This window comes from Echinops telfairi, unplaced genomic scaffold (genome assembly GCF_000313985.2).
Source record: "Echinops telfairi isolate 266 unplaced genomic scaffold, ASM31398v2 ScPeMD7_6;HRSCAF=24_0, whole genome shotgun sequence".
Taxonomy (NCBI): domain Eukaryota; kingdom Metazoa; phylum Chordata; class Mammalia; order Afrosoricida; family Tenrecidae; genus Echinops; species Echinops telfairi.
The window spans coordinates 17,046,496-17,069,874 of NW_022103902.1; the positions used below are offsets into that span (position 1 = coordinate 17,046,496).

Genomic DNA, 23,379 nt, shown 5'->3' on the forward strand with positions numbered 1-23,379 from the left:
GACATTAAACACTATTTTCATCAGGCAAATCTTCTGCAAAATATCTCTTTAAAGTGTTAAGAAGGCAAGGTGTCACTTTGACGTCTAAGGTACATCTGACCTAAGCCATGATATTTTCATTTACATGGGAAATTGGGACAATGAATGTGGAAGACAGAAAAAGAATGCATGGAGGCCTTTTACATTATGGACTGCCATAGGACCAAACAAGTGCCTCTTGAAAGAAGTACAGCCATCGTTGTTCAGAACTGAGGATGGTGTGACTTCCTTCAGTGGACTTTCCACAAGCCATTGGGCAGCACATCCCTTAGTAGAGTGTTGGTGCACATCTAGGTGACTGTGAGCATGGCGTCGGGCAGGCAGTGTTTGGTTCTGTTACCCCTACATAGGGTTGGCTGCTGCGGGCAAGAACTCACTTGTTGGTACCGACCAACAGCCACAGTGGAGTTTTCAGAGCCCTGGGGGCCTGTGAACAAGTGCTCAGCTGCTAACTGGGAGAGCGCTAACTCAATCCCATCCGCTCCTCCAGGGAAGGAAGATGTTGGGTTTGCTGTGGTACAGATGGCAGCCTTAGAAACGCTCTAGGGCAGTTCTCCTCTGTCCTATAGGGCCCACTATGAGTTGGAAGCAACTCAACAAGAGCGGATTGGGTTTGCGATGGGATAAATAGGTTGTTGTGACAATTACATGAGGGCCTGTGTGTGAAGCATTCAGCATAGCACAACCACACAGGACATCGTCAAGGCAATGTGGTCATCAGGAGTAACAGGCATCATTGTGCTTGCACTTCCTCCCTGCCCAGTGCTTTACGGAGGACTCAGCACAAGCACTGAAAGAAGTTAGCTTCCTCATGTTCATTAATCAGCGGGGAAACATAGAATCACTTTTGTGTTACACCTGCTGGAAGTGGATCTTCTCTGGGCGTCCCTGGATGCCCAGGTCTAATTCCGGGTGATAGTCTCCTGTCTGACAAAGGCAAAGAAAGAGCTGAGGCATTGCCCTTCCACATGGCTCTACTTGATCAGTGTGCTCAGGCACATGCAAGGCAATGCCTGGCCCAGGGATGAAAAAATATATAGAAGGTATTACTTGGCTATATCATCTGGAGTTGATATACCCAAACCAAACACCCAGCCATCAAATGGATGCTGACTCGTAGCAACCCTATAGGACAGGGTGGAACTGTCCCTGTGAGTTTCCGAGACTGTAAATCTTTATGGGAATAGAACGCCCCATCTTTATCCCACAGAATGGCTGGTGGTTTTAAACTGCTGACCCACAGTTAGGAGCTCAACGAGTAACGGGGGAGTCCTCCCTGGAGTGGCATAGATTCCATAACAAAGGGACTGTGCGGAGAATCTGAATGTTCCCAGTGGCTTAGGGGAAAACAACAATGAATACAATGTATTGGTCCGCAGTGGTTCTACTCCTTGAATAGGAAGTGGAGAAGCATATGGCTGTGAGGCAGAGGAGGGAGGTGTCAGTGACCGCACCTTGGCACTGTGTGAAAAGTCAGCATGTATCACTGGGGTGATGTGGCTGGCAAATGTGCTGACCTACCAACACGCATGGATAATTGTGGACTCTTCAGGGGCTCTGGCTCCAGGTTTCTGCCTGCTGCTGCCTCTGCCTGGCAGCTGCCTCATCTGCTCTGAACGGGCTTGGTCAGCAGAGCACCCCGCTGCCCACACTGCGCTCCCTGTCAGGTCCAGGCACATTTTTTTTTGCCTAGGTGAAACTAAGTCAGCAACTAGAGCTGTCTTCCTGAGGTTCTGGCCCCATGGGCTGTAGCACTGCACCTTCCAGACCTGGTCGTGGGTGTTGCAGTTCTCCTACTAAACAACAAAGCTTCCTCCTTCAGAGGTGCACCCATCCCTTTGGGCCTAAGAAAAAAGGCGGCAGGTTCAGCAGTGGCCTGCAACTTCGATGGCTTCCATTCACTTCACAAGCAAGTGACCTTTCACATTCTCTTTTTCACCTAGCACTAAACGTCCTACGTCTCCACACCTTGGAGAATCGGTTCCGAATGGCAGGCAGAGGCAGAGCCGGTGTCTGCGTGGGCTACTCACGTGAGGGTATGGGGTCCTCTAGGACGTGCTGCTACTAGTCAGGGCCGTCCAGCCAATTTTCAAATCATCGGGACACTATCTGACAGCGTGGAACCCCTGGGTTACTAGGCAGTGGTATTTACAGAAGCAGGTCACCAGGGGTTTCTCTCGCAGGCCCGCTTAGTAGATTCGAACCACCAGCCTTTGAGCTCATAGTCGATGACTTCACTCTGGAACCCCCGGGGCTCCTGAATTCTGTTTGCAAGCCGACATTCTGTCAGACTCGACATTTCTGAATTTATAAAATTTCTTTTTTAATGTTGTGATCCATTCATCGCCATGGGATCAACAAGGCAGGGGGCTTCCAGTGCACCCCTCAGAGATTAGCAGCCTCTCTTTTCTGTGGCCCAACCCCTGGTCTCTCACATCTCAAATCTTTCATCCTTCCACCTTTTCCCCCTTCTCTCTCATCCTATGGATACCACTTTGTGTATTACTTGAAATATATCCTTAACACACCCCTTAATCTAGTTGGCACGGGAAGAAAGTGTGCTTTAGTGCAAATGTATAGCAGGCCACTTCATCGAACTGACCCACTTGTCCCATTTCCTCTTCCTCCTTCCACATAATGCCTTTCCTACGAAGTCCATGTTTCCCTTCACCCCGTCAACTTAGATTTGGCTGACTCTGGAATGGAATTCATAATGTCAGGAATGAAGCAGGCAACTGCAGTTCTTCATAAATATCCTTTCAAGTGTCTTGGGATATTGATGAAGCAGCTGAAGGAAAGAACCAGGATGTTTGGTCTTTGGAGGCAAGTAAACAGGGATATAAATTTTAAACTTCCGATTGACACAGCACTTGTATAGCTGACTCCTGGCAAACTGTCACAAACTGAAGTCAATGAGTTATGAACGAGAAACCGAAGGCCAAATTTAGAGTGTTTGTGGTTATTTGTAAGTGGAGTTGATTTTTGAGAGCCCTTGTAAAATATAACTTTAGTGCTATATTTCCAAAAAACCCTTCTCATTTAAATTGATTTTCCTTGAAGGCTTATCTAAACTGAATAAAACAAGATAGGGCTATCTCTGTCCACTGAAGAAATTATAGGATTTCTATTTGAATTTGTGTGTGTGGCGGGGAGGACTCTTCACGTTTGGTATTCACAATAATTAATCATAATAATAAATAATAATAATAATAATAAATATAGTCTTTGAATTAAAAAAATAACCAAACAAAACACTGGTCTAAATTTTTTGTTGGTTTTTTGTATTCCTGTACCTACATAATTCCAAATTTTATTCATGCTCCTCTGATCCTACCCATCATACTTACCTGTCTCTTTGAACCAGGGTAGGGGTGGAGTCCAACCGATCAATCCAGTCAGTCTGATAATACTAACTTTTTATATATGAATGACACTGGGTACCTCTCTGCCTTGCCCTTTATCCTCCCTGCTTGCTGGGATTCAGTGTTTGCGTCCAGAGGTGGCCCCATGTGGGCCTCTAGCCCTGGGAACTAGCTCTCTTCCCTCCCACCTTGGATCCACAGGACTCTGCACCCACCAGCCTGTGATCTCCCTGAGTCCCACTTCATCCTACTGCAGCTATGTGAGTTTGAAGAGGGCTTCGACTAGCATCAGACTTGAATTGGTACAAAAATACTTCTTAATATAAAGTTCTTTCTTCTGCATATCAGCGTCACTGGTGTTGTTTCTCTAGACCACCAGCCTAATACCGAGCCAGAAGGCCAAAAGAGACAGGGCACTGAGATACCTGACTAGAACATGGTACTAATGGCCATGATTTCAAGATTCGGTCTCCTACTAACATAAGTAAAATCACTGATCCATGGCTAGTCTGCCTTCAGAATCTTCACTGGGTTTCAGAAATGTTCTTGCAAAAAAAGTCCCAGAAAAGTCATGTCTCCTGCTGTCATATGGGAACCTTTCTGCACCTACTTTTCCTGCTCCAGATTTTAGATTAGATTTTAATCAGCCATTCCACCCTTCCTCTTGGGTTGTTAAAAATACACTTTCTTTTTTCGGCCTCCCTTTCTTCCAGCACCTTATCTATTCTCATTGAATATTTCTACCTCAATCACTCTCATTGCTGCCATTTTTTAAAACTGCCATACACTCTCAGGCTCTTACATCATCTCTGTTCCATAGAGAGACCCAAGAGACGGATGGTCCGTGAACAATCTCACAGTTTAAGGCAAGAAGGACAAAAACAATAAGCAAAACCAAAACAAAGCCAAAAGCTAAACAAAATGTCCCAAAGCAAAACCGTTATCAAAAGTAAACCAGGGGACCAAGAGAGAAGTTACTCTGATTTATGTATATTGACCTGTAATAGATAAAGGAAATGATAGTTCAGGTTTGCCACACTAGAGTTCATAAACTGAATTCTATGGGGTTGGACCTGTCTTCTTTGCATACTTACTGAAAAGAACTAGGCTGGCATTGGTGACCCCCAGCTTGTTGGCAGCCACGCAGGTATAGTTGCCATAATGCTCCTCAGTGACGTTGGCCACCGTCAGGGAGGACTGTCCCTCCGTGCTCTTAATCTCAAGACCACTGGCACTGTTTATCCTACGAGTTCAAAACAGAAGAGTCAAATGAAACACTGATGGCATTTGGACTTAGAACTTCCTTCCTCGCTATTACAATAGAGGAAAAAGAGAGAAAGGAAGGGGCTAGAATCTGTTTCTTCCTGTTCAATTCCAGACTTTCGTTTTGCAATCCCATATTATCCGAATCAGTGTTGCCCCACAGAGAAGACTCAGGAACGAGTGAGTTCCACTGAACTTGAGTTTCTGTTGTAGGCAAGAAAGGCATGCAGATGGATGATCTACATCTCTTTTAGGCTTGGTGCTTATGGGCGTCAGCTAAAGAGCTACTGACCCCCAACACACTAGAGAAATGTGGAAGAGCAAGAATCTGGTAATATGGGTCTGCATAATTACAACTCTGGTTTGGTTTGGCTATCGGATAGGTCCCTGCGACCACCTGGTGGAGTAGTGGTGAAACATACCTGGTGTCATCCCGGTACCACTCAAAGTCAGGTGCAGGCACTGCAGAGGCCTCGCATTTGAGTGAAGCTTGTCGCCCTGTGGTGGCTTCATTGCTCTTGGATTCTGTGATAGTGGGGGGATCTGTAGGAAGGACAGGCACACAGGTTTACAGGAGAGTCAGAGGAGGCTCCGGCATTTGCATGCAAGAAGAAATCTGCTAGGGGAGAGGCTGTAAAGGAATGGTCTGTAAGCATCCTGTTCAGGAAGTATCTGATTCGCTGAATGGAATGGTCATTGTTCAGTAAAATGCATGTAAGAGATTATTGATGCAACTGAATACGTAGCTTGCTTCCATGGGGCAGCGAGCAGAGGTCTATACAAATAGAACTGAAGATATGTTTTCCTTTCTACAGCACCCCACTTGATTTCACCTGGGGAAGTCTGCTACAATCGACCATCGATTGTTCCAATGGGATACTGCAATATTTGCACCGATTCTTGAAACTGTAGTACAGGAAATACGCTGTATTTATTTAAGGGCTGAGGATTTTCTTTTCATCATCACCATCATAGTTATTGTAATTTGACCTCTAAGAGTCTGAAGGCTAAAATCTATTTCAAGGTTGGCCTGATATCGTGGCAGGAAAGAAATTCAGAAAATAAAACAAAAAAATCTGTATTAGGAGATGATACTGTCTTCTTTTATTGAAGGTGTTCACTTATTGCTATGACTCGATATTTCGCTTTGGTGTGCCTGGGGTTTAGTTGGAAGTCTACGCTGGTGGATAGAAGATATCCTAATGGACCAACATTCTACCTCTCTCACATTACACTTTCCCCTCTGGTCCTACAGAACTATTGAAGGCATAAAATAAGCTCAGAAACATATCCAACATTGTAATCTGCTAGGGTTCTCTACAACAATCCTGAAATGGGTGGGGCCTGGGTTTATGCCGCTGAAACTGGATGGTAGATGTGAACGCCTGTTTGATGATGGTGTGTTTATATGGCTTAGAAAAAATTCAAGGGCAAAAGCAAAAACCCAAACACCTCTGGTCAAAGGCTGTTTTATAGAAAATAACAATGTAACTGTGTACATGTTGGAAAGACAAAACAAAACAAAGCAAAACCCAGCATTCTGTTTAGACTTGTAGAGGAAAAAAAATTTTGGGGCGGGGTGTGGAATAGTAGATGCTAATATACAAATATCAATCAAACATGGGTCTTCATCACCTGGTATGCCTCACAGGTTCCCTCCGCTCTAAAAAAGTGAAGTATTTCTATGAAACCTTTTGTAAGCCCCAAATAGCATAAACCAAAGAAAAACAATGACCATTCATTTACATGGGCAACACCTTTGAGCATCCCAAGACATCCAAAAGAATCTATCAAATCACACGAAATCATCTGTGTAACCTAAAGTGAGACTAGCACATCATACTAGTCCAGACATAGTTCAAAGTGACGGGGACCTGATGCTGAGGTGCAGGGACGGAACCTGGTCGTGCTCTGGAAGAGCTGGCTGCAAAGCAAACGCTGTGAGTTCCACTTTTTGCCTTTTGTCAGCAAAGCAAAAAATTCTCCTCGGATTTCTTTTGGTTAGTGAAAACACATACTAATTTAAGAGGTCGTCCGTCAAAGCAAAGTGGCAGAATGTGAACTTTTGAAGAACAGGGAGTACTTAATTTTTTACGTTTGTTTGGAAACGGTTTTTCCATGTTTCCAACCTGTGGAAGATTCTGATCCTACCTGTTTCACTCACTGTAATCGAGTCAATTCTGACTCACAGTGAGGGCTGAACTGCCCCTACTTCTCGGGAGTAGAAAGCCCAATAGTTTTAACAAGTAGAAACACAGCAGCTCAGTCTACGATGTCCCCCTTCATGTAATTTGAGCATCAAGGTCAGAGAGAGGAGGGTTCACAGGGCTTGGACAGGCCCCAGAGCAGGGTAGGATGCCCGTGTTGGGTTCGGTTCTACTTCGGACTTCTCTGCCCATGGTCATGGGCACAGACCGGCAGTTTCCGTTATGATACAGAGGGAGGAACCTTGCATGGGAATCCAGGAGTCCAGGAGGTTTAACTTCAGCTGGGTTCTGTGGACCTCCTGTCACACACTTTATCTTTCTGGGCCTGACCTTGATTGCTGATAAAGTGAGAGAGTCACACTTTAACGATCTGTGGAATCCTTTCCAGCTATAAAAATACCAATTTAGTCAACAATGTCTGTTCTTTAAATATGAACAGTGGGTAGACAGTATGCCCCAAGGATGGTTCTTTTAAAAAATACATACACAATTAACCCTTCTATTGCTAAATCTCCATTTTATAGTTCACAGATTAGGAGTCATGAGTAACAGAATAGATTGATATTGGGTGCTGGGCAGTGGGCTGCTAAATGCATAGTTAACAATTCAAACCCCACTAGCCACTTCCTGGGGACCGAGGAGACTTGCAGTCTCAGGAACCCTAACAAGGGTCTACGAGTCAGAATGGACTTGCAGTGAGAGGGTTTCCTTTCCCCCCCTTAGCCTGAAGTGGAGCCTGTTGAAGAGTTGGTATCAGTTTGAGCCTTTTATTTCCCATCTTTTAGAATACAGAGTTCACTTAAAAAAGATCATCAAGATTCCATTGAAAATTCCCTCTGTCTCTCTCTCTCTCTCTGGTGAGTTACATAAGTCATTCAGAGCACCATAATTCAAAGAAGAATGTAATAATTGGTAGTAATAGTGTTGTTGGTGGTGATGGGTTGGTATTAGAGAGGGACAGGGCATAGAACAGATATAAAGAGCTGGATTTAGCGTTTGATACTCAGAGAGCCTGAGCTGTAAACAAGGCTCTGTTCTTCAACAGAGAGCTTAATGCTCTGTCCAGAGTCGCTCCTTCAAATTTCACATCTACAAGGCAGAGGGCTACCTTGGGAGGTAGCTAAGGGAACGCAGAGACGGCCTGCAATAGGGTGTGGTGAAGGGAGTGGACAGATTTCAGAGAACAGGGACCTGCGACGCAACAAAATGAGCAAGGGCTTCGATGTGAAGGAGGAGGGAAAGTGGCAAAGGTTTCTTGTTTGAGCACCAGGATGGGATGCCACCCACTAAGACAAGATACGCAACCAAAGAGCTAGACAACCAGCCGTCGAGAGTCCAGAAGTTGGCCTTCCTAGATTGGGTTGTAGGCTGCCAGTGAAAGCACTCCCCCTGGAAGCGCTGCGGCCTAGCTGTGTTGACTGAGGTTAGGGGTTGAATTGTGTTCTTCAAAAGACATGCTCAGCCCTAACGCTGGTCATTAGAACTTTGGGGGAATAGGCTATTTAGAGATGCAATTAATTACTAGGAAATGAACGTGGAGTAGTGTGGGACCTAATTCAAGGTGACTCGTTTCCTTATAAAAAGAGGGGCAGGGGCATACCTCCACAGAGAACTCCGTATGAGGACAGAGACAGAGACTGGGGTTCAATTGGCACAGGCCAAGCTTGAGGCTACCAGAGTTGGAAAAGCATCTTTCTGTAGACCAGTGGTTCTCAACCTTCCCAAAGCTGAGACCCTTTCATACAGTTCCTCATGTTGTGGTGACCCCCAACCATCACATTATTTTCGTTGCTACTTCATAACTGTCATTTTGCTACTGTTATGAATCGTCTTGCAAATATCTTATATGCTACAATTGAACATAATTAAAGCATAGTGATTAATCACAAAACAATATGTAATTATATATCATGAAATATTTATGATAAATAAATGAAATTTTGTCTTGAAGCGTGGTGTAGCATGGGTAGCGGTCTTCACACCTGGTACTCATAAGTGGGTATATCTGCATGTGGGTGGACCCTCCTGGAGACGGATAGAGGACCAGTGTCTTGGTTTCTAAAACCATGGGAAATGTGTTTTCCAATGGTGGTAGGAGAGTGTGAAAGGTTGTTCGACCCCCAAAGGCGTCGCAACCCACAGGTTGAGAACCACTGCTGTAGCATCTACAGTGTAGACTATCCTTGAATTTGGTTTTCTTATCTTTAGTACATTGAGATTTTAAGCCACCTTCCTTGTAGTAATTTGTTATGACGGTCATAGGAAACTAAGACAGCCGGAGAAATGATTCCCTCGCATTGCCATGTGTTCAGTTTTTTGTAATTCATAAAATGAGTTTGAGCCAATGTTCGGTGAACTTCTGGCACCACTCTGTTATAATAAATGAGTTCGCGATGCTGGCTCAGGCTTTGTCAAGCCAGGCCTAAATCTGGCCTGGACTTGCCACTGCATACCACCGCCACCCCAAGAGAATCATGGGATAGCAGATGCCGTCAAATCTTTTGACCACAGGATCAGGCCTGGAGGTTCCAACTAGACTGGTTTGAGGCAGAATTCATCCGCACTCTAGGTATTTCCCTCGCTCTGGCAGGAGTTTGGTTTTTTCCATCTCTTGCTTGGAAACCAGGCGGAAGGAACATTGTTTTTATTTTAATTGTAAAACTGAGGAAGAAGAACCTGGGCTTGTTTGACTCGTCTCTTCTCCATCTTAATCTGGGGACCAAGGCGGGCAGGTGTTCGCCTAGGCTTGTCATGTTTAAAATCAGATTTGGGCTCTTTCCTTCCTCTTCTGTGGACAGGCCTGCCCAGGCCGGATTGCCACGATTTGCAAAGAGTCTGAAACAAAGCGGTACGTTTTGTCCTCCCAAGCCTCTTTTACTTATTTCTTAAATTTTTCCCAGCCTGGGCTACTCATTGGCCCTCACGGATCCTGGCATGGGGCCACTGCCAGTGAAGTAGGGCTGGACATTGCGAAGCACAGGAATCTCAGGACAGGGTGACAGCGGGCAATCACAAAGCCACCATGTGCTTTTCTCCCTGAAAGCCTAGGAAGTTTCTAGTGCTAAAGTATATTCACAGGTCATGGCAAATGAGTGAAGAGCAAGGTGTTTCTAACATTTCTCAAATGACACTGTGGGATGTCTGCTCTTTCAGGGGTTATTGGAATGAACATTTCAAAAATTAATTTGTAACGAATTTGATAGAAATGAGGCTTAAAAAAATCATTGCAAATCATACTGCAGTATTCCTAGTATAGTTCAAATAATAGATGCCCTTGCTCAAAATATGATTAGAATAAAAATGTGGCTTCATAAAAATGCTGCACGGAGGTCCATTGTTATTCTTGACATGACTATGGAGTAGTTTACAATGGTCGGAAGACCCTTCTCATTTTATTACTTCAAAAATCTGGGTCCTGAAGCTATTAATAAAGCCTTTCTTCTTCTATAACGAATAACAAGACTACTTATATTAGAAAGAAGGAGATAACAATGACAGTGGCCAAGGAAACAAAAATCATTCATTTCCTTCTCTATATGACGGGAAGAAGAATATAAAAGACAATTCTTTAAAGAATTCCATTTATAGGCATTTATCATGTGTAAGCACTGCACGAGGGTTTAGCTATAATTTTAATCATAACAATAGTCCTGGGAGCTCCATCTTATTAGCCCCATGGGACAAGGAAGAAGTCAGGTTACAGCTGTCTCATAACTTGTCTAAAGTCACACCGTCAGTAGCTGGTGGATACTGGATTTGAATGTAGGTCTATCATGTTTTGAAGATTATGTGTGTTAAGAGAAAAAGTAATTCCTTGTAAGGACAAAATACCAAACGCTGATAGTTTAAAAGGTACATTTTACATAGGCATATTATTTGCAGGGTACCAAAAAATAGGCGTAGCCTGAAATATACATGTGGATCAGGAGTTAGGCCCAGTTGATTCGATTTCAGTCAGCCACATAGGATGTCCACAGGGACATTTTGACCTACGCGAGTCCCTCATCGAAAAATGTAGACGAGGACCCTTGTTTTCCTCTCACATGTTTGATGTGAACATCAAGTGAACCCATGTATCTGAAAGTACTTTTGATATGCACACTGATTAAATGTATCATTCCTATCTCCATTATTTACATGGTACCATGTGAGGAGGATGGCTTGGAAGACAGCTCTGCACTCCCACTCGACCACTCACAACTTCTTGGATTTTGTGCCAGAAGATACTCTCAATGGCTTAGCTTGGCTCCTGTACGCATGGGGCACATTAATCACCTCAGAGGGCTTGTCGGTGGTGTGCTAAGGGGGTGGAGGTAGACGAGGCAGGCAATAAGGAAGGATATAAAAACAATAGTAAAACTGATAATGGACTGGAATTTCTAAATAAGGCCAGTGATAAATAGTTGCCCCCTGCGGTAGACCACACCCACCACATCACCTTGCTTGTTTTGCTACGTCCGTGTGAGGGTTATAATGAATGGATGCTGCAGTGGCTTGTGTCGGGCTATAAACTGCAAGGTCAGCAGCTAAAATCCATGAGCTGTACCACGGGAGAAAGGTGAGCCTTTCTCCCTGCAGAGGTCCTTGCTTGGAAACCCACAGAGAGGGTCATTCTACTCTGTTCCAGAGGGTTGAGTAGGAATCAGTTCAATGCCAATGAGCTTTCTTTGAGTTTTTGGATATGAAATCCTCAGCGTAGTTCCTGATACGGAGAAGATGCTGGAAAAAAAATGGTGGCTCTCATTTGTATTGCAAAATTATAAAGCACAGCAGCACTCTGGCTTCTCACTGTGGTGTCCTCTGAATGGCTGATAATGCATTCCTAGGTGTTAGGTTATCCCATACCTGACATCTTCCTACACATGCAAATGAACTGCTGAGACTGGGGAGCACTGTTCTGAATAGCAGAGAACCTGTTGCATACAGAACAATCACTGTCCTAAAAATGTCCTCGCTTGGTGGGTTTTCCAAAGGACTAAAAAAGCCCAGGTAATATCCATACTGCCTGGAAACAATTTGTTGCTTGAATCCCAATTGTGAAGTCCATAATAAGCCCTGCTTAAGTGAATGGCTATAAATAATTGGCTATCATTGAAGGGTGAGCTTCAGAGATTCCAGTGAGCCACGTCCCCCCAGCATCTGGGCTGTGTTGCTTAATTAACTGTGGACACCAGGGTGAGGAGGCACGGGTGCTCAAGGAAGTCTAACAAGAGTTAGACTAACAAGGTGAACCCAGTGGGGGAAGTAGCTGGGGGGAAGCAGAAAATGGGGATGTGGTCATGGGGCAGAGGGAAAACTTGAGAACTGGGGGCAATGTTGGAGAATGATTTCTCCACAAATAGAAAGAGAACCCACAATAGGAAGAGTTCAAATAAAATCAATAGTCTCTATGAATTCAACTTCACTATGAGCTAGCTGTTAGGAGACTGGATATTAGCATGAGACAAGTCCATGGATAGATATCATGTGAGAACATCATAACAGAGCTGGACAGCAAGAATATGAATGGAAGTTGAGGGATTTCCCATGGAACCCATAATAAAAGGCTAGGCTGCCCCCATGGGTCAGCATGTGGAAGAAATTAGCTCCCTTGCAGGTAAGATGCTGGCAAGCAGAAGTCCTACCGTGTGTGTAAAATGTTACTAAGCCTATCTAATCAAAGGAATTTCAAATCAATAATTTAGCCCTTGGTAAACTCCAGGATATCCTACAACTGAGAAAAGGGGCTTTTGCATAGAAAATGGCAATGTGCTACAGACTAAGTTCATCTGAGAAAAGTAGAAAGGAGAGGCTTGGACTTGTGAGCTAAATGGGACACGTTTGTGTCTTTCGTGTGTGCTGTTTTAGCCTCAGTTCCTTGCAACAAATATCTGTTCACAGATTGAGCAAATGACAGGATGATGGAGCAGTTTACCAGCACGGGGAATTTCTTAGTGGGACTCAAGTTCTGCTTCATGACAATAATCCATACAGCCATTGGTAACTCTGTCTAGCCTGGCTCTCTGATCTAATACTCTGGTTTGAAATGGAAATGGCATCGGCTTAAATCACGGGCATTTTCCCAGTGGGAAGGCTTCGAAATGGTGTTCCCATGCATTTCTCAGTTTGCAAGGGGTTGGTTAGTCAGACATCACTCTTGAATTCAAACTTGATGATTTTATCTGTTTGATGCACCTGTAGTTGAGTAGAATGAATTGTTTGACAAGGACAAGAGGCACCATGTGCGATGAGTTCTTTAATTTCTCAACTAGATGTTTTAGTATGATACGAACACAGTTTATGAAGTGTTGGTGGGAAAGGGACTCCAGCGGAATTTGATATTATATATATCAAATTATATATTATATATATATATAAAATAATCAATATTATTTGCAATTTTGCAGAGATCTTAACAGGGCAGAGTTTATACCTGTGAGAAAGTTACTTGCCCTTTACTCTGCAACTATTTGATGAGATTATTTCATGGGCAGGTGTGTGTGCTAGTCAGTTGTGGTTAGGGCATTTGATGGAGCTGGTGATAAAGTACCAAATTATCAGTATTTTCCACTGTTCTAAGTTACACTTTGGGGACAGTCAAGAAGGAGCAATGTCAGGCTAATTGCACTAATAATAATGGGGCCCAGGCGGTTAGCTTTGATCTTGGGAGCCATCTGCAATTCAGACCACTTTGATGTTTCACACAATGGAAGCATAAATATTTTCTATGTATTCCATGATTGGACTTTCAGAAATCTAATTAAGATGAAGGTCAATTAAGAGAAAATGAAATCTTGACGGCAGAAGGCAGGGAAGAGGTGGAAGATGATTGCCTGGCTGTGTGTACATAAAAGAAGCTAACTAACCTAATTATCAACTTATATCAACACCCAGAGAAATTGCCTTTCATGTGAAAAGACAGGTCCTAGAGCATTTTGTAACATTGAGATTATGAATGTGTCTTTGAAACACACCCAGTACTGGAAAAGAATAGTAGGACTGGCATTTCAAAACTCAATTACTGAAAAAACATTGTAGATAGCTAGGGATAAAAGCACTTCAGAGTTCATCAAATGCTGTCACTGCTTCTTGGAAATGAGAGCCATAAATGTCGCTGGCAGTTGTATCTATCAGAGGCGCCTGGGTTTGGTATAAAGGAGGGTTTGCTTCCTCTTTCAGATCAGGCTGTGTGAAGCATGCAGTGCAGCCTCATCTGGGGTCCGAAGTAAGACTTGTTGGCTCCTGAAACCTCAGGCACCACACGGGTGAGGTAGGACTGATGGTATTTATCTCACTGGCTTCCTGTGAGAGAGAAATCACCAGTCTACACCTTCCTCCCAAAGCCCCCATGGGCTTTTGAATCCGAGGGATCTGAGTCTAAATCTCTTCCCCTACTTGATTTCTGTGGAACTAGGTTAAAGCAATTTGATCTCATCGGGCTGCAGTTTCTTCATCTCCCAAACGGGGACAGTGATCTGAGTATCTGCCTGCCAGGGTTATTGAACGGATTGCGGTTTGTATAGAATCACAACCCACAGGGCAAAAGATGACAGAAAGTAACTAGCTCCTCAAGCACTGACGCACACAGATACTTTCACATATGAGTTAAGGTGTCTTGTGAATGCGTGTTTGCGTGTTATGTGTGTACGCACATTATGTCCACATATGTGGGAATGCATGTGTGCCCACAAGTGCGTGTATGCGAGTGTATATGGGCCCATGGAAGATGCATGGATGCATAGATGTGTATGTGTTATGTGTTTAAAAAGAATTCCAGTCTTGGAAACTCACGGGGACAATCCCACCTCTGTGAAATGGCCCTGGGCTCGCTGACAGTGAGTTTGGCGTGGTGTGGTGGGTGTGTGCCCGGGGGTGATGTGGGCATACCTAGAAGAAAAGAACTGCTAGGGATTTCATTGGTCTACGTTACTAGCCACAATTGTGTGGTATGGGAACTTGATTTTGAATGATGTGGAAGGTCACTTCTAACTGAGCAGAGTAATGAGTTCTCTCCGTTCCTTTTGCTGGGTGACACACATCCCGTGTATTCCTCCCCCCCACCCCCCAACTTTTGAACTACATCTGAAGAGTCTTTCATCTGAGAAGTTCAAGGTGGGCCCACTTACCTATGCATCTTCGTGAAATCTGACTTTCTAATACACAGACTTTGGGACAAATAGATAACCAGAAGAAACTTATCAGCCCTCCCTGCCAGCCATCCGGGACACGGGGTATCTGACCACAGTGGATTGCATCTATTCCCAAGGTCAATTAGTCAAGGACAAACTATGATCTTGGGTTATTCCCTTCTGACAAACAATGCATTCAGATGAAATTTCTAATTAGACCAGATTTGAATTGTTCCTCTTTCCAAAGTAGTATGACCTTGATCTCCATGAATATCAGACTAGTGATTGCTCGTGCGGTCTGCCCCTGTTCTCCTAATTCTGTAGTCTGAGGAAAAGACAGAGGGGGTTGCTGAATGTATTATGGATGATTTATAGAGTTGGTCGAATTGATTGATTAAATTCAAAGGCCCGACCCCCTCCTTGTGCATGTCCAACGAATGAAGGTGGGTGCCCGGCCAGGAGAGCACCTGCCTGAACAGCAGTGTTACGTCTCAAGTGGGATCTCTAGAATTCACTGGTGGCAAAGGTGGGCCCTGGGCACTACCCCATGCTGGCTTCTCCCATACTCACAGTTCACAGTGACCTTGACTTGTTTGACATCCGCCGAGGAGACCTCATTGGCAGCTTTGCATTCGTATTTGCCTGATTGCTCCCTGGTGATGCCAAGAATCTCCAGGTACTCCTCTTCTCCTTCGAATTCTCTTCCTGAAAAGCAGGAACAAACGTTTTCAGAAAATGCTGTTTTCTAAAGTTTCAAATATGCAGCAGATCACCTCTTTTTACATGTAAGTACTCAATCCAGGTGGCATTCCGATAGTTTGGCAATGTGCTTTGCCTGAGGTCAGGTTCCACCGAAGAACACCACAAGGAAAAAAAAAAATGTGTAAGAATGACTAAGTAGGAAGTGAGCTTTAGTGGGAAACAAACAAATCATTGAACAAACAAACAGGCACAGTTGAATAGGGGAAATGGGACCTGGAAGTCGTGTCAAGAAAAGTCCCACACAGGGCAACTCTGGCTCATGTTTTAGAGGGCTGTGTGGGCAGAACACACCTCATTTCTAAACCGTCCTGATCAAGAAGCAAGAAGCCTGATTCTTTCTATGTCCACAACCATTGGCTAAGGGTTTGAAGCAAGGTGGCAGGAGTGGGGGGGTGTACCCAGTTGTAGGGGCTGTGAGGGGATATTAGTGAAGTGCTGACAGCAGGAGTTACATCAAGCTGTAAAATAACCTTCAACCAAAGTGAAGAAGTGATTTTTCTCTTCCAGGTTATGTTCCAAACTCTTTCTTGAAAGTGTGGTTTTCATCTTCAATATGTAATTATGTCATCATTGAGATTCAGGTGACAGACCAGATCCAGGAGGATGTGCTCCTTGTGATGGAGTTTGTGAAGGTCTGAATCAACTGAGATTGGGACAGGAAATTACGAAATACTGGCTGACTCAGTTGGGATCAAGACCTTGGAGGATCCTTTTAGGAAAGACCTACAAAGTTGAGTGTGTCCATTTGTACATTTTAGTAAAGAAATCTCCAGCTAAGCAAAGTCGACTGAAATCTCCCTCCTATGGAATTCCCTGAGCAAGAGCGAGAGCAATGGAAGACAGTGTGGAAGGGTGAAAACAGGGAGAAGAAATGGTGAAGAGGGTTGAGGAAGGGAAGGACTTCACTAAAAAGGCCTATGGACTTGAACCCTAGCTAAATTGAAATCCGGTGCCTTCTCTCCCTCCCCCATTCCAAAGCTCCACGGATGCTTGGGTCAGAATAGAACAGTTGAGAAGTGTTTTAAAGAACCCAGTCCTGTCACCCTGATGGAATCTTGCTCCTGGTCATCCCACTCTAAATGGGACCAATTAATAGCTCTGCTCATATGCCACAAGCTGCTTTCCTTTTCTGGAAATCCCCTGGTGGCCAGATCAACCTAACAGACAGCTTGAAGATAATTCCACTGTCTGAATATTCAGCTAAGTCTGTTAACCAGCTTCCCAAGAGAACACAGGGCCTCGTTGATAACATTCTAAAATCCGACTGTCAGGAACAGTTCAAGGCTCGGGTCTACTGCCAGTTGTCAATATCACGAGTTTTGAGGAGACTTTTCAATCCCAACAACACAAGGACATTAAATATTTTAGATGATTTGTTTCTGAAGTCCTCTACATTGTCTAGAACATAGTCCCAGGAAATGTTTTAGAATTTAGTCTATTTGTATATAACTGGATAGATTTATAAAACATTCATTATTATTCCTGTTTGTGTTTTTTCTTTACTCATCCCCACATTCAGGCAAGGAGCCTACTTTTTTTTAAAATTAAAAGATCAATTTATTGGGGACTCTTATAACTCTTGCCACAATCCATCCATCGCTTGCATCAAGAGAATCTGTCCATATGTTGCCTTCATTCTTTCCTAGATATTGACTTTCCACTGAACCCTTGGTATCAGCTTCTCTTATTTCCCCCCCATCCCCCCACCACCCTCACAACCCCTTGATAGATGATAAGTTCTTATTATTTTCATATCTCACACCGACTGCTCTCTCCCTTCCCCCTTGTTCTCCCCCCTGGAGAGGGGTGTATAGTTATGTGTCAACCATTACAATCGGTTCCCCCCTTTATTCTTTCCTCTCTCCCTCTTCCCCCTACCCTTCTGGTATCGCTATTCCCACTCCTGTTCCTGGATTCTGCATGTCATGAGCTCCCATCTCTTATCTATACCTGTGCACATGTTCCGGTCTAGTTTGAATTGAGAAGCAGCACTGGGTCATAGTAGTGGGGGGTGAGGAAGCATCAAGGAACCAAAGTAATATAGTGTGTTTCATCGATGCTTTACTGCACCCTGGTGACTTATCCCCTCCCTGTGACCCCTCTGTGGGGAGATTGTTCCATTGTCTACAGATGGGCTTTGGATCTCTGCTCCAAACTCCCTTGTTCTCAACAGTATGTTTTTGTTTGTTTGTTTGTTATGCATCTTCTGATGCCTATTAACCTGATCCTGATGACGCCTCATGATCACACCAGTGTGTGCTTCTTCCACGTGGGCTTGTTGCTTCTCTGCTGAATGGCAGCTTGTGTAATTTCAAGCCTTTAGGACCCCAGATGCTATATATCTTTTAATAGCCGGGCACCATCTGCCTTCTTCACCACATTTGCTTATGCACCCATTTTGTCTTCAGTGATTGGGTTGGGAGGGTGCACATCTCAGACTGCCAATTTGTTAGAACAAAGTGTTCTTGTATTGAAGGAAGGTATGAGCAGAGGCCCGAAGTCCATCCACTACCTCAGTGTATTGCCATGTAAATATATGTACATAGGCCAATACCTCTATTTTTGTGAATTAATGTATTTACATATGTACACCTCTATGTTTATACCTCTATCCAATCCTTTGTTTCCTAGGTCCTTCCTCTGTTTCCTTTTTTCTTCCTCCTACCCCACTGTTACTTTCCCCTTATTTCTGCCTCTTGGTACCTCCTCTTAGCTAGTTTTCTGTTGCTCCAACACCCCCCCCCATCCCTATCTGCTCCTTGTTGTTGACTCTGATACCCTAGTTGTTCCCCTGTCTATGGCACTGCCTACTCACCACCCCTTCCCCCACCACCCTCACCCCCCAGGTCTCCCCGGGACTGTTGGTCCCACTGCTTTCAAGGAGCCTACTATTATAGAAAGTTTTAATATAGGCTTTACAATGGTTGGGGCATGGGCATATATGTGGCAAGACTTTGCCCAATGGATGTTACATGACTCATGATGGTATTACCTGGACACACAAGAACATAGTAAACATGCAGACGTTTCACCTAAACACCACATCGAAGAAGAAATACAACACTTTAAACAAGGACAGAAAATAATCTAGGCAGTCCCTGGGTAATGTATGACACCTGACTTATATACAACATGCCGTTATGAACGAATCCCCTATTGATTCTGATTCAGGAACAAATCCAAATTAAAGATAGATTTAAGAATGGAATAGCTCACAATCCTGGGGATGTCCGTGTATAATATGGTATTCACACAATGTCCAAACCACATAAGCTCCTATGTTCTGGAAGGCATCACAGATGTCAAAAGAAGCATGACTGTATTCAGATACCAGGCTAAACAAAGTCCTCTTTCTTGGTGTGTGCACCTTTCAAACTCTTGCACACAACTAGCACACCTACGCTTGGTCAGCTTACTTAAGTTGCATAGATTAGTTCTTTTACTATTTCTTCATAAGTTGGGATGAGAAGCCTAGAGTAAAGAATAAATCACTCTTTACCATGCTCCCCAAGGAGGATGCAAATAAGCTATGAATAGCTTAAAGTACACATGTGCCACTTCCCAAGGGAACTAATCCCCTGATGAATCTCATTCAGGAACAAATCCAAATTAAAGATAGATTTAAGAATGGAACTAGCTCTATTCTAAAGTGAAACTTGTCGATTTGACATGCAAAATGCCTATTGACCTTGACTTCCCGGGTCAATCGGGCCTTGGATGCAAACAGCCATTTAAAAGAACTTTCCAAGGAGCTTCCTAGTTAACAACCTTTAACTACCATTTAGGAAAGTGTACACACAAAGTAACAAAACCCCAGCTGTCCTGGAGTCTACTCTGACTCATGATGACTTCATATGAGTCACAGTAGATCTGTGTTGCAGAGAGACTTCATGGCAAATTTTTTTTTTTTTCAGATGTGGATCCTTAGGGTTTTCTTGATAGCCACCTTTGGTTTGGATGGGCTCAGACTTCCAAATTTTAGTTAGTAGCTGAGTGTGCTAGCCATTGGCACCACCCTGAGGCTCCAGGAAAACAGCACACACAGTCACAAAGACCCACAGTATTTGCTCAAGGAACAGAGCAGGCTTGTTCTTGATCATGCCCCAGCACATGACCCCCAGTCCTTTATATGGAGTTATAGATACTTTCTTTTTCATTGAGATAAAGGAAATCAAACTTGGAGACATTTTCTAAATTTGAGTGTTTCATGACATTAAAACTGTGAAATTCTGAGGATTCTGATACATTATGAACCAGATAAGCCACCCCCCACCACGACATACCATTGTTTTAAGACAAATCTTGTAAGAACAGTATCTCAGTTGAACATTCTTTCATGAAAGGGCAGATGTTTCTGGAAACGTGGTTAACATTCTTTTATACTCACTTAAATTTTAGGTTTGCATTTAAGTTGTTGAAGAAACATTCCCTAACATTACATAAACATTAACACAGATACAGCTTAATGGCTCATTCTTCAGATTTTTGTGTACGTGTGTCGGGGTGTTTATATATGTCTGTGGTTGGCAAGCAGAGTGAGGAGATTCAACCAAAGTACACTATGAACTTCTGCCTGTAAAAAGGGCTGAGAATCAATGATGCTATTTGAAGTCTCTTATGCTAACTTCAAATGCTCTAGCAAGTTTCTGTTCTTACAGCACGTTTCTTGTTGCTTTCCCCTCACCCCAAAGGACAGACTCATCTGTTCTTATTTGGTTTCCTGTCCTACATTCGTTCCTCGCACACATGCTCTTTTTAAATGAGAGGAGGGTACACAGAAATCTAGAAAAGAGGCCTACAATAGGATTCTGCTTATACTAGTCATGGCTCTTCCCGGATCTTTTTGAAGTTTTGGTTTCTCAGTTGCACATCCACCTGAAAGAGATCCTTTGTGGTTGGGTGTGTTGCTATCCAAAGGCTGAAACTGCTTCTTATTCACCCCCCTTGTCATTACCAAGGGGAGGCGGGAAGAGTGGTAAACGAGCCATGATTCAAAGGAGGAGGAATAATCAAAGGGAAATAAGGAGGCAGCCAGAAGAGCAGTGCAGTGCATTGAAGGTAAGAGAGCAACCAATCGCCAAACAGACAAAAAGCCCGAGAGAAGTGATACAAGGCAGGGATTGTAAAGATGTTTTAGAGGAATGGAAATGAAAGAAGAGAGAATTCTCTCGAGAAAGATGCATCTGAATATTAAGATATTTGAGCTGCACGAAATGGAAAGGGGTGGATTACTTCGCTGTAGAAATGTTCCCTATATGAATAGTAAGACACAACGGGGTGTGGATTATGCAAATTGGACCCTTGCCTTCTGCAACCCCAAAGGGTATAGTTAGTACTCCGAAACCAGTGACAAGCACAATGCCAGGGAAGATTCACAACTGGCTTTGGCTCTATGAATGAGCCTGGGCCAAATGAAGAAGAACGCCCCTGCATTATTTTTCCTGGCACCCAAAGGGATCCAATTCATCACGGTTTGCATTCTTGTTGTTCACATGCAGAACATCAGCGCGCGGCCATAGCTGGAGCTGGCATCCAACCTGAGGCTGCCATTCACACATCCTTTTCCATCAGAGGCCGTGACAGCTGTTATTTTATTCATATTTAGCTATTACCCCTTATTTGGTGTCAGTTTTTAGAAACTGCCCTGCCCTTCTAAATGCTAGGTTTGAAATAAAAATCTCTATGTTTAGTTCTCTAAAGAGGAATTGTATTGATACCAGCCATTGTGACATTGTGTGGCTTTACCACAGTAAGGACTACATCTGGCTTCGCTCATCCCTTGTGCCCCCAGAGTGCAGCCCAATCCTGCAGCATATTGAATGTTCTATTAATACTGTGCAGTAATTGCTGAATAAGCTGCCACTTATTAAACACTTGCGGGGCATGGTGCTAGGGGACTGACATATCTTACCTCATTTAGTTCACTACAGCCTTAAGATTGAGCTCAGGTAAGGAAACATTGGCTTAGGGAGGCCAAGGAACTTGGCCAAGGTTAGAATATTAACAAAAGGAGAGTTGAAATCTGAACCAGGTCCATTTTTCCCCCCCAAGAAGACCTGCATACTTTCATCATTAGAACCCAGGAAGATGCCATAGTTAACCAGATTCTTATTTTTCTGAGTCTGCTCAATTTTTATCTTGTGAAAAGACTCATTTGGGGAAATTACCCAGCAAGGCAGCTGAGTTACAGACTTAAAAAGAAGAAAGTAAAACATTAGCCTTTCTTTTAGGAAGTCTACCCATATCATTTAACTTTCTTAGTGAAAGAATTAGAGAAGCCAAAAGAGAAAAACACACCCTTAGAAACGCATTTCTCCACGGAAATGTCTGTAGTAGCAATGCAAAGCTATCGGGGCACAAGAATGCCAACAGCTAGGAAGAGTGTAGGATGGATTGAATACATCATGGATAACTTCCTGAAAAGTTATTTGTTTTTGAGAAGTTGCAAACCATGCACTTTATTCCTATCTGGAATAAAGATCTTTGTGCAGAAGAAATGGGGTGTGTGTGTACAATGTGAGCAGAGGGCATATTCTGGGTGTGAGAGGGGGTTTGAGGACTTTGATTAGAAATGTGAGGTAGTTAAATATTCCATCAAAGGCACAAAAGAATGTCAAGTGCACGGCAGGTTTTGCGTCAACTTGGAAGGACTGGGATTTTCAGCGGCAGTTAACACCTAGTAAATCCCCATGATGCAATGTTGTATATTACAGCCAATCGGCGAAAAGTCTCCAGAACAGGATAAGATTACAGTGGAATGCAACACCTTTTCACTGCCCGGATGCAAATAAGTTTCCTCAAGGGTGGCCTGCTTCCTATATATGTGGATGCTGTGGAAAACTTGTTTGCTTTTTCCTGGTTGCATTTGGCTAATTGACTTTTGTTTCTTTGGACACGAGCCCAAAGCTTGCCATATTGCCTGGAGATACTGGGAGCCCTCAGAAGCCTGCCATCTGACCTGCAGACCTTGAGTTCCTTTGCCTGTTCAGTCACCAGCCTGTGAGCTTGCGGTTGATCATCGGCCCCTGTGGCTATGCGAGTCGGGAGAAGCCTCCAGGGTCATGTCTGACTCATGGGCTTGGAACCTGCCCATTTCTACAGATGTGTGGGCCATTTTCTTTACAAAAATTTCCCTCTCGTATAGAAATGTCATGGACTTTGCTCTTCTAGAGAACCCACCCTAAGAAAAGATACAACGCTTGTTTGACATTTCCAAATCTTCTTTCTCTTTCTTTCTCCCCTCTTCCTCCATTTTCTTTCTTTTGTTTTCTGGAGGAAACATGGTGTATAAAGATGAAATTGTATTTGTTTGAAATCATTGGTATACAAACGCCATGCACTCTTTTAGTTATTTTTAAAGATCATATTATTGGAAACCCCTTACAGTTCTTATCACAATCCATACATCAATCGTATCAAGCATAGTTGTATATATGTCACCCTCATCATTTTCTAAACATTTACTTTCTATTTGAGCCCTTGGTATCAGCTCTCCTGTTTACCCTCTCCACCTTCCACCACCATGCACTCTGGGTGCCAGCTGCTTGGCACCAGTCCTAACATCTAAATCACTGTCAATCACTGTGAAAGTGGAGGTGGCTATTCAAGAATTGGCAAACAGTCATCATCAACCCTGAC

General features: G+C 43.6%; 1 protein-coding gene across 2 annotated transcripts in view; it reads right to left on the bottom strand.

The window, feature by feature from the left end:
- LOC101652203 (limbic system associated membrane protein) overlaps positions 1-23,379 on the bottom strand; it is a 757,030-nt gene that overhangs the window by 40,778 nt on the left and 692,873 nt on the right. For both annotated transcript variants that reach the window (XM_045286168.1, XM_004706414.2), the window contains exons 4-6: positions 15,550-15,684; positions 5,087-5,207; positions 4,496-4,644 (exon numbers count right to left, since the gene is read on the bottom strand). In XM_045286168.1, the coding sequence (XP_045142103.1) occupies positions 4,496-4,644; positions 5,087-5,207; positions 15,550-15,684 (405 nt within the window). The remainder of the gene's footprint in view (positions 1-4,495; positions 4,645-5,086; positions 5,208-15,549; positions 15,685-23,379) is intronic.